The sequence below is a fragment of the Melospiza georgiana genome, chromosome 2 (genome assembly GCF_028018845.1).
Source record: "Melospiza georgiana isolate bMelGeo1 chromosome 2, bMelGeo1.pri, whole genome shotgun sequence".
Classification (NCBI taxonomy): Eukaryota; Metazoa; Chordata; class Aves; order Passeriformes; family Passerellidae; genus Melospiza; species Melospiza georgiana.
The window spans coordinates 97,094,323-97,106,481 of record NC_080431.1 but is presented as its reverse complement, the minus strand read 5'-3'; the positions used below and the strand labels follow the sequence as shown (position 1 = coordinate 97,106,481).

The window sequence follows — 12,159 nt, the reverse complement described above, 5'->3', positions numbered from 1 at the left end:
CTTTAAAAGCAATCAATCTATTTGAAAGCAATGAAGAGGAGGCTACCTTCAATATGGTAGCAGATTCCCATGCTGCTATGAAGATTCTTAGTTGAAAAGAAGCTAGTGCTCTCAATAAAATAGGTATCTATATTAAGTGTATTAATTATCTAAGTGTCTTTTAGCCAGATTATTTAAGTGTGAAATTGACAAAAAGTAGGAAAGTGTATGTGTTGCTGCAAGTTTCTCTCTCTCGGTGCCATTCATTATTAGGGAACAGGTGAAGGTAAATCTGTACTGCATTTGTTTAATAGATCTCTTACAGAATAGTATGATGGAGAGGAGCTCACTGAGGAAACTACTAATATTTTTGTTGTACTTCTTCTGACCAGCCTCCCATAGTGCCCAAAGTATCCAATGATGGGGATACTTCCAATTTTGAAGCTTATCCTGAAGATGACTGGAACAAAACACCTCCGGTACCTCCTAAAGATCTAGAAATTTTCAAGAACTTCTGAGTGTAGCGTCTGCACTCAACAAGGTATGTCCAAATGTCAAGAGTGCCCTTGAAAACCTTGCAGACCTGTGAGTGAGAACCATATGCAGAATTACATTTTCTGATTTATAACGGCTTGAGGTGACAAAAATCACCTCACAGGATTTGGTTTTCTACATTCATGAAGGTTTATTTGCTTACAAATATTTAAGTCCTTCTGTCCTTAAATTTTTTTAAATAGTGTGTAAAAAGAAATACCTAGAATGATTTGACAGATAAGGAAATGTGATAGTTTTTAACTGTAAGGTTTTACTACTCTATAGTAATAAGATTGTCGGATTAGTTCTGTACCCTGAATATTCTCTCTTATAAATGTGATAGGTTGATACTTATTACTGAGTTCAAATAGTCCACCTTGAGTTTTGTGTTCTCTTTTTTTGTCTTAGAAACTGGAAGGAAATTGAAGTGCTAAGAGCAAGTCTGAAGAACAATGGAGTTCAGATATAAAGGAAGATTTTCTTTGTGGCTAAGAATGATGCTGCATTCAGATATGTGTATCAGTAAATGTCAGAAAATATGGAGGCAGGCAGGAATAATTTTTTGCTGTAAACATTTGACCTTAGTTTATTAAATTGTAATAATGGTAGTCTGCTCTGAAGTAGACTGATTAAAATTATATTTTTAGGATTATTTTTTTTTAACTTATGGTTGAATTGAGTTTCCTGCTATTCCCAGATCCTTTTTGCATAATTAACTCATAGACTTAATTTTATAAGTTTATACTAAACTTGTGTAATTAAAAGCACAAATTAGTATATATGTATATAATGGATACAGTACAACTAAAGCACAGGAATTGTGCAAAGATGTAAATTTTTGTACTTTGCAGAGTCTATGATTTTTATTTTTCAAACAATGTTTTTCAAGAAGTTCTTTAGGAATAAAAGTCTTAAAAAAGGATAAATGAGTTTTTCATCATCTTATATACCTTTTATAATTCTTTGTAAAAAACAGAAATAATTACGTTTTAAAAAAGATTTGTACCTAAAATTTCCAATGCCTCACACTTACAACCATAGTACTTGAAAGCAGAAAGACCAGGGCACGTTTTATTGTTGTTAAAGATGTATCTTAATGGCTAATTTATGAAGTTCTGTTACAATTATGACTTTTTGAAAACCAGAATTTTGAGTGATAATACACTGTCTGAAATGAGATTCATCACATGAAAACTCACTGTAAACATGCAAGTCAGTCCATCCTGATAAAAGGGCTTTAACTGGCTCTGACAGGAGTTGTTCCCTCACAAGTTTGTTGTCTTCTCCAAATGTAAAGCATGAGCCATAACAGACCTTTTTCATTAGCAAAATAGTTGTTGTTGTATGCTGAACACTTCAGAATATCAGAGGGAAGACGGAATATTTATTACAGCCTTATTTTTCTCCTCCTCCTTTTTTGAAAATGTCCTAGTCCCTGCTGCCAGCAATTTCATATGTACTGAGTTCACTGCACTTAGATGCACAGTCTCTTTTTTCATCCTGTGTTAACATCTTTCTAGCAGCTTGAGCACACTTTTTTGGAAGTATTTGCAATATTGCTTAATTTTAAGTAGCACTAAATATCAGTATGTGCATAAGTATGTATCTCTATATATGAATGCACAGAAACATGAAGGTAGATTGAATACTAGGCAGAATCTCTTTCTTAGGGTTTTTTTCATGTTACATATTGTGATACTTGTCTTAATATAAGGGAGTTGATTTTGAAGTGCTTCAATTACAAAAAACACAATGACATTTTTTTAGGATGTTGTCAGTTTAGATAACTTCTAGTGAAATTACCATATTTGGACCTTCTTTTTTTCTCAGAACACATCAGCTCTCTGAAGTTCTACAACTATGACTTATGGCTCTACATAATACTGTTTGATTAGATCATACAGACAGTGTTTTTCAAAAACTACTCTCCACATTTTTGATCTGAGAGCTATAAGTGCAGGCCGAAGATTTGTTTTTCTAAACTAAATCCTGAATGCCTACCAAGTAGGCATTCTAGTAATTGCTACTGAAATGACCATATTTATGATTTTATTGCAGATCTGTTACTGGAGTCTCCTTGTGGAAAAGTGATCTCAATTTTTTTTGTTTAAACAGTACAGAAGTGCTATTGAGAACCTGTAACATCTAGGATATTAGATTATTTCTTCATAAAGCAAGTCTTACTAAAAGAGGTTGTATAACTTGTCAAAAATGCACAATGTGTAACAAAATCAAGATATTTCAAAATGAAAATTCTGGAATATCACAAAGCTGTCTTGATGTTATGCAAGTTGATGGCCGCAGCTGCCACTCAGTGAATATTGTGTAGGAATGTGTAATGAAATACAGGACAATCCATAGGAAATTACAGTTTTAACCTAGTGCAAGTACCTTATTCTCTTGGAAAAATGAATCTGGCTCACTATGTTTGTATCTGTGGAATTAGTTATTCTAAATCAATTGAAAAAACGGAATTACATGAAACAAAGCTTACTTTGTGTAAGGGGGAGCAAAAGCAGTTGGGGAGTTTTCTTGATCTGTAAGTGTATGGTATTTTATGGACTCTGAATACATACATCAATTTCATATTAGGAAATTTACATACTTCAAGAAAGTGTGCTAAACATAGGATTTTTCTTCAAATTTCAAAGCTGCTCTGTGTTTAAGTCTTCAGATCTGAGGAAATTAAGTTGAAATTGAGTAATTTGCCACAGTGGCGGTTAGAAGTTTTGAATGCTTGAACAACAGGAGATAGTGAATTTTCTTTTTATGACTTTTATCCATTGCTGGCAGTGGATGCACTGACACTCATTCTGATGGAGACTAAGGAAGTGAGTACAATGTTATTAATAATGATAATCCATTGACTTTACATTGTTTCCGAGCCATGTGTACATACACCTAACTACTGACCTCGTCAGCATGCTTTCTAGTACAAAACTGCTTTCAGTTTTTCTAAATTAAAATACTGAAGTAAAAAATAAAACCAAAACATTTTTTAAGCATTATTTTAAGCGATCAGTTATTTTCTTTACAGTCCTGGGCTTAATGAGGTGTTATTACCTGGCTGTTTTATTTATTTGCACAAGTGAGTCTGCTTTAAGTCTTTACTGGGACTTCATGGCCCGCTAATGTAGTTCTGTCTGAGTGCTCATGCAGGTAAACACTGCACTAGGAATTCTGGATTTATGGGTTTTTTTAAAGAAGACTAGAAGATTTTTTAGTTCCTATTCAAGTAGGGTGTTCTCTGAAGTTCATTTTATTTTGGTTCTTTCTGTTAATGTGTACTGTTCCATATAGACTGTTGCATAAGGACTGTTGTTTTGCAAGAGCCCATAGGCCTTTGATATTCTACATCAGTGAACAAGAATGTTAAACATTAAAGAAACAACCTTTATTTTTGAGTTTTATATATATATATTTTTAATTGCCCAGTCTGAGGTTTTAAGTGATAAACATGAATTGTAAACTCAATTGCCTTGTAACCAAATGATATGCTTCATGATTGAAATGAAGAACATGCTGTAGATTTTCCTGTAAATGAGCTTGATCAATGAATATGTGTGCTACTGAGCTTTAACTCATGTGATCTTCCACTGTAGAAAGTCATTGTTATGGATCAAATATAGGTACTAAACTATGTTTAAATGGATAAACAGGGATTTTACAGTTTTGAAAGCAATGAAGATATGGCTGTTCCTCAGCCCATCTGCTTGCCATTCAGAAGAGTTGTGATGCAGTGCTTCCTATGCTATAGAATTATTTTTCAGCTTTCAATGACTGTAGCATGATTCCTTCTTGTACTGTACTGTGTACAGACTTCCCATGTTTTGCACTTTTCTATGGCAAACCTTGACTGCTTTATAAATACTCTGTTGTGTAGAAAGTAGTGATAGTGGTAGCAGGCATTTGTGTGCTGCATAATCAGTTTGGACTGCTCGACTTGCGAGGTTCACTTGGGCTAATGTTGTGTGTAGCTGGTTGCTTGTTGTAGCTCACGTGTAAGTACTGTTCAACTTACAAAGTCAGCCCTCATTGCACAATGAAAAATCACTGTGATCTGTACATAAACCCTAGTAAAACTTTATTGCTGTTTAATTTAATGTAATATCTGTCAAATCTGGATTCATTTAATAAACCTTTATATCTTTCCAAATGTTTAAACCTAGTTTGCTTCCATTTATGCTGGAAGGAGATTGGGGTTCTTCATCCAAGAAAATGGTGAAGGGGAGATGAAAGTAGCAGAAAAACAACTGTTCCTTCTTTTCACATTTTAATCCTTTTCAGAACAAGATTGCAAGTATTGGAACAGATTTCAGATGGTGTCGAAGAAACACCAAAAAGTACATTTTCTAAACCATTTCAGGTAGTGCACCAATAATCAAAAGTGTTAATTTGAACTTCTCATTAAACTTTGATTATATGACCCTAATTCCTTTGGCATTTTAACAACTTAATGACCTGAACACTGTCCAAAACACTCAGTTCAATCAGTTTCTTTAAGCATTGAAAAATATTCTTACAATGTCTACCTGAGTTACCCATTATTTCATCGTCCATCAAAATTTGAAAAGTTCATTTTTAACAAAATTTGTTTAGCTGTTTAAATTCCTTCTCTTGGGTCGAAGAGAATTATTTTTTCAATTATTTCTTACCACTTAGGTATCATAATATGGTGATAATTACGTAGTCATAGAACCTACTGGATACAGTTTGGGCTAGTTATGGGTTCACTTTTTAAAGATGGAATTTTTTCTGCCTGGCTTCATTCTAAATTCTGTGCATTGATGTTTTTCTCTTGTAAACCACCATGTCGTGTGCTTCAAGAGACTGCTAATGGAAAGTGAAGGAATACTGCAATGAGCCCTGGCAAGCTTTTAGTCATGTCTTTGTCATGAATCAAAAGAACTTTTCAGTTAAAACACAGGAAATTTTTTAATGGCAGCAAGAAAGAACTTTGGTATCTTGTTCATACCGCAGCCATGTGGCTGAGTTTTTGTTCATTTGTCCTTAGTGCTACGTCTTTTTTGAATATACATGTAACTCTTTTTATCTTTTCCAATAGAAGCCATTTAAAATACACTTTTTCACTCATTCAGGGCAGGTAGGTTTTGTTCAGTACCCCCAAATCTCTCACTTCATGCTTCATTAGGCCTTCTTAGGGTAAAACACTCTTAAAACTGCATTTGACAGTAGCCCACTGTCACTGTTCTGTGACCCCCTGTTAACCACTGAAGGTATGATACTATAAAGAATGGTGGAAAGCAGCTGGCACTGTTACATCTGGAACCTGCCCAGTACTTTATGAATTCTTACATAATTCACAAATCAAGCCCTTCCACATGCAAACCCCTGCTAGCTGCTTCAATCTCAGCTGCAGAATTCAAGTGGCTTTTCACAGGGAAAGTAAAAGGCTCTTCTGCTGCTCTCAGTAGAAGACAACTCCATTCTGCCTTTCATGCTCCCTTTCTATCAACCCTTCAAAAATCACCACATATGAATGTGGGTCAAGCTTTGTATTTATCCTTGAAACCAGAAATACTGTAAAATTTTAATGAGCTGAATTGTACAATTTTCCATGTATCTAAATTTTTTTCCAGTTTTGTGCAATCATATTTCAAACTATTATTCTGTGAAAAGTGCAGCGGTCAGCGGGGCTATTGCACCAACTTTGACTTAAGGTAGGTTTATCTGATTCATGACACTTGTTTCAATGCTAATAAGTTGCTGGGGCTGTTGAGAGTCTGACATCTCTTACTGCAGCTGTAGTTCAGGCCACTGAAGTCTCTGAGCCGCATCCCAAAACTGACACGTGACCTCAAAGACCAAAATTGCAGGCCTGTCTTACTTCTAGTATGCAGAAGTCTGAAGTGCCATGTAGGTGGGTCTCTACTGTACTTGTTTTTACATAGCCAGAGTACAGATAGATACATTGAACAGTGTAGTTGGTGTCAGTTTAAACAACTAACCAAATTCAGATTTTTTAATTTTTTTTTTTTAGTTGTTTGTTGAGGTTTTTTGTTTGTTTGCTTTAATTCTTCTTTACAGTATATTGTCTCTATTCTGGATAATTGCAATAAAGCAGGCAAATTAATGTGAGAAAAATATTTGGGGTGAGGGGAAAGCTTGATTTGGACTTTAATTCAAGAAAGAACTTGATATGCCTGAAAATTACATACTTGCAAATGTAATCTATCACTAAGTGTTGTAGTTCTATCACTAAATGTTGTAGAAAAGGTGGTGCCTGCTTAGGTTTATGCTGTCTTTTAAGCAAAAATTCCTGTTTTTCTCAATATCAAAAAATGCAATTTTGGGAGTTAGAGTTTATTTCAATTTAAGTCAGTAATCAGTGTAGTTTAGAGAATCCTTGGGACTAAAATCCCTTGGTTGGAGAAGGACAGTCTTTACAGTCATCATGCTCCTAATTTTCCGCCCAGGTGTAAGCTGTGCAGAGGAGGTGGCCGTGCTTTCATTGCCAGTACTGTTGCAATTCACATGAAGAAAACAGCAGCTTGCTTGAGCCTGCAGAGCGTAAACTTAAATCTTTTCACCTTGGAGGACCAGCTTTGAGAGAGTATAATTGAGCAACTTAACAAATATTAAGACTGAGGTATAGAAAAACTCTGCCCTTTACAATGGCAACTCTTCAGAAATTAAGCATTAGAGAGCTCAGTTTTTGATTTGGAATACAAAAGTAAAATATTCTGTGCTATTATGTGCTTCTGAAGTTTGATGAACAAATGCCAAAAAATATGGAGTGTTTCAAATTTTGTATATAATATCTAGTAGCTTCTTTGGCCTGGTTTTATTTTATCAGTTACAAAGAAATTGTAGTTGAATTTTGCTTGTGAAGCACCATTTAAGTGAAGCAGTACTGCTAACCTGTGTTAATACAGTAAATAAAACATTCACAAGTGGCATGTCTTCCATTTGCACTGATAACCAGTTTCCTTGATGCATGTTAACTAGATGACTTAACATTCTGTTCTTAGTTTTTGGTCAAGCTTTTACCTATTCTACTAGCAAGTTTTGCAAAAAAATAAGCAGGTAAGTAAACAGAAGTAGGTAAATTTTTTCCCCTGTTAATAAAGCTGAGCTTTCAGTTGATAATGGAAATGCATTATCAAGGAACAGCAATCTCATGTAAATGCATTATCCATAAACAGTAACCCCTTCAGATTAATAAATTCCTGCTTTGAATGTGTTCAGATTTAGAGTTCTTATTTTTCTTTTATTTTTCTCTTATTTTTCTGTGAATTCTTACTTTTTATATTTCCAAGTATAAAATGAGAAGATTGAATGATCAAACAGTGAAGTGATTATTTTTTCAATGTAATTAAAAATTAAAACTAAATTGACTTTCTTATCGTGCCAGTGCCAAAACCATGAGCAGTACTGAAAGTTACTTCATTTGTTGTGGCCTGTGTTCTGGATTTTCTATTTTCAAAGTGTCGAGAGGAATAGTAATTATGCAATAAAAAATTTAAATGAAGGGTCATTTTCCTTGTATTGTTTTTAAGCTTCTAGTGTATTCTGTACATTGAGTGGAGATGTCATCCTACTTGAAATAATTAGTTCCATAAGTTTTCTCTCTAAATCTCTTTAGTTGATCTGAGATTGGCATAACTTCAAGCAACTAAAAGAAGAAAATCTGCAAGAGGAATATAGAAACAGTCAATGACATTTAGAACATATGTTGTCCATGAGTGTGAGGGTTTTGTTGGGTTTTGGTTTCTTTTCTCTGCATAGGGCTATATGCATATGATATATTGGAAGCTAAAACAAAAGCCGCCTTGAGACACAGCTTTGAGTTATAGTATAGTTTCATATATTGCCAATAAAGTTCTTGCATTTACTTTTCTTAGCTAGTTCCTTTTAAAGGCATCAATAGTTGTATTTTCCTGTAATGTCTTGCAAGTGTTTGCTTCATGTTCAAGCTTGTTTCCCTGAGGGTGACATTCAGTGGAGTTCACTAATGTTTATTTTATTGAAAAAATCTCTGATCCTGGTTTGTTGGTTTTTTTTTCTCAAAGTATTATGAGCAATAGCAGCAATACATTACAGATTCAAACAATGAATTATCGTGGAAGACAATTAATGAGGAGACAAACAAAAGAGAGAACACATCCTATCGTTGTAGAGTATTTAAAAGGATTTCCAGTAGCATGGTAATTAAAATTCTTTCAAACAAGACCTTACAGATGTAAAGCTTAAGAAATAATAAATAAGGTTTCTCCTATTAATGTCAATAGTTCCATTTACCCAATTTATCTCAGTTTACATGTTTTGAATAGTTTGAAGTTAGTAGGGCTGTGTGTAAGTGTCTGGGAAAGCAGGGTGTCTGGGTATGTGAAAACCTTACCTTCTACAAAATGCTCTAATAGAAATGTAACACTGCAGAACAAATATTTACCTGTGGCAAGAAGCGGGAAAAAATATATCTGCATTGCATTTATTGCCTGGTATCACCACAGCACATTTAGGCAGCGTACCTTCCTTTGCTCAGGGGTTAAATTTTTTCAAATTGGAAAAAGAACTATGTGAAATAAAAATCTTCAGTACTCATTTCCTTCGATACTGTATCCCTTTCTATGAGAATAAAACCAAAACCAACTAAAAAAAAACCCACCACCCATGCAGTAGTTGATTTAAGGCAGATGCAGTTTCTAGGGGTGGAGAGAGGACTTGAAACTAAAGAACAGCAATGTCTTGGGAATGGGAGAGGAAGTGTTATATCCTTGGGTTTGAAAGTTTTCTGTCAGAATCTCATGCAAGTACGTTATGCTACACCAGAGAAGCTCAGGACTTCAAGGATCAAATTAGGTGGATTAATTTGAAGCAGGGGAAGGAAATACTTGGGAAAAGTTTTGACTTTTGCTTGACCATCTCACAGAAGCAGAGGGTGGTTGAGGTTGGAAAGGCTCTCCAAAGGTCAGCTGGCCCAACACCCCTGCTCAGGCAGAGCCATCTGGAGCCAAAGCAACAAAACAAAATTTTGTACTCATTTTAAGTGACATTCTTAGAACCATCCTCAAAAGCTGAGAAAATAAAATATACACTGCTCTTTTCTTCCTGTATTTCACTAAAAAATAAAGCATTTATTTTTAGATTTTTTTTTTCCATTTTAAAGTTTTCTAAGCAGCCACTAATAAGTTATTATTTATTACTAATATAATTCATTGTTCTCACAACTTAAACTTCAGTGGAGTTGAAATTACAAAGTGTGACTTTTGTTCAGTTCCTTGTGTTCTCAAATGCTACAGAAGGACTTTTTAACCTCTCTGGACTTAATTCAGGTCTGAAGTTGTGAAAGAGACCATGTGTTGGTGCCAGCTGCTGCACGCTGGTTGCTCATGACAAGCAAGTCCTGATTAAAGGTGGTGCTGGGTTTGCTGTCTATAGACAGCTTTGAATTTTCATTTGGAAGAAAAATTATTTTATTGGTCAGCAAGTTCATGGTAAAAAATTGTTACAGTGCCTTCCATGTGTAGAAGCACAGTTTCCAGTAGTCACTAAATCTTTTTCCCTCAGAGGTTTTCTAAATGGCCATGCTGTTCAACCTCTGTTCTCTCAAGTGTGAAAGCTGGTGTGGCCTTCCTGTGGGTTGCAGAGGCAGGTTGAAGTTAATGCAGGACTTGATTCTTTGCAAACTGAGAAACAAAACCTGGTGTGCTCACAGGTGGCTGGGTGTGCACTCAATCCAAAAAGTGCTGCTTGTTGCGCAAAGCACGCCTCTATCAGACAGAGAAATTTCACAAGAAACTAACTTGCAGCCAGTTCTTTCTATCGTGGTGTGACAAGCTGACAAATAATCACATCTTGTGGCATGGTGCTTGCATTTTCACCAGACACAGTCTGTCTGATTAATAAATGCTGATCCTACATGGCTGGCTGGAGTGTGAGAAGGGAATGTGTCTCCACAAAAAAGAGCCCGAGCATGATCCTGGTTGGCTCACCAGCCAACATTTATCCCAGGCAGATGGGAAAGAAGCACAGCAAGACTCCTTGGGAAAGAGGTTTCCTGGGTCAGGGAAGGTGTCCAGGACAAAGGCTGGAGCAGCCCCACGTCTGTTCCTGGGGCTGGAGGACAGAGTTGTGCCATAGGTCTGAAAACACACTTGCCTGCTCCCACCTGGTTTTACTCAAGCACCCTAAATGTGTAACTTCCATATTGATCATGCAGGGGCCCTCATGTCAACAAAAGAATTCCCTTTAATATTTTGGCTTTTGCTAATGCACAGAGTGCATCTTCTTTTCTCCTCCCCTGAAAGCTGTGCCATGGGAATTGGCCTGGAATATATGTAATTGAAAACAGAGAGAAACTGATGCCACTTCCAAGGCATGCCTTTCTTGTGATATACTCCTCATTTACTTAAGCATCAGTTTATGTGCATACATTAGTAACACCATATATTTTTAATCCTTCTCTTTTGAAATACCATGTAACAGTTTAATAAATCATTTCAAAGTCAAGGAATATTTTTCCACTGTTAGTTAACAGAGCCTGAGTTCTTCTTTGTCCTTTTGGTGACAGAAATATAGAAGAATTGTTCTCCCTCTAAATTAAAAAAAATTAAAAGGAATAAAATAACCACAGAAATACTTTTAAAGTATACTCTGGAGTCATATTTATTTTTAAACAATAGTAAATCATGTAATTGTTTCAACTAGGCTTTGTTCCAAGCAGTTCTAAATTTGGAGTTAAAAGAATTGATCCTAAAAAGATGTGCAGGAAAACAAAACTCTCTTCCTCTCTCATTTCCTGTTTGAACTGATGGGAATTTGGGATCTTTAGTTAATTTAGCATGCATTGCTCCTCCATGAACCCCTCTAGTCAAGGATCACAGAACGTCCTCTTCTCACAAGCAAAGCATGAATTTGTAATCCAGTATGTAAATTATTTTTTGTCATTAAAAATGAGCCTATTTAAATGAACTATTAAAAATATTTCAGTAGTTTTCTACTACTGGGTATGGAATCAGTTGCACTTCCAGCTTGCATTGTGTTGAATGTGTTTTACATTGCCCTGTAAGGTTGCTGATCACAGTGCTGCAAGTGTAATACACAGCAGCAAAATCACAGCAAGATAACAGGAGCATCAGCTGACACACACCAAGTGCTCTGGTTCCTCCCAGTGGTCCTGATTTGAAAAGGAGGAATGTAACCAGATCAGGAGATGGAAACTCTGCCCCAAGAATTTAGGTAAATGGCCAGGGAGCTTCAAAATGTCCTCAGACGAAAGGAGATTCCACAGTTCTGGAGGGGCTGTGTCTGCTCACTTGGGGCATCACAGGCTTAGGACATTAAATGTGGACTTGGAGTAAAGGGGGTTTCAAGAGTTTTTATCATATTCTTGTGAGTCTGAAAAACTTCACAGAATTTAAATATATAGTTTATGATACTTATATCTGCAAATACAACATCACATGGTCAGGGAGGGTAATAATACAAAACATAGTGAATTTAACTGGGGGGCATCTCATGGGACTTTTATAAAACAAGGGTAATTTTGTTTTTCTTTGGGGGTTTTACTTCTTTTTTTTTTCTTTTTTTCTTTTTTTTTTCTGGTGTTTTCCGAGAAGTTCTAGACTAGAGTGCCACTTGTAGGTTTATCCAGATGAAAACTCTGCAACTCTTTAACTGAGT

General features: G+C 35.6%; 1 protein-coding gene across 1 annotated transcript in view; it reads left to right on the top strand.

Moving 5' to 3' along the window:
* PRKX (protein kinase cAMP-dependent X-linked catalytic subunit) overlaps window positions 1-4,671 on the top strand; it is a 55,831-nt gene extending 51,160 nt beyond the window's left edge. Inside the window, exons 8-9 of the mRNA XM_058045778.1 lie at window positions 372-520; window positions 922-4,671. Coding sequence (XP_057901761.1) covers window positions 372-497 — 126 coding nt within the window. The 3' untranslated portion in view covers window positions 498-520; window positions 922-4,671. The remainder of the gene's footprint in view (window positions 1-371; window positions 521-921) is intronic.
* Window positions 4,672-12,159: the final 7,488 nt, after the last annotated feature.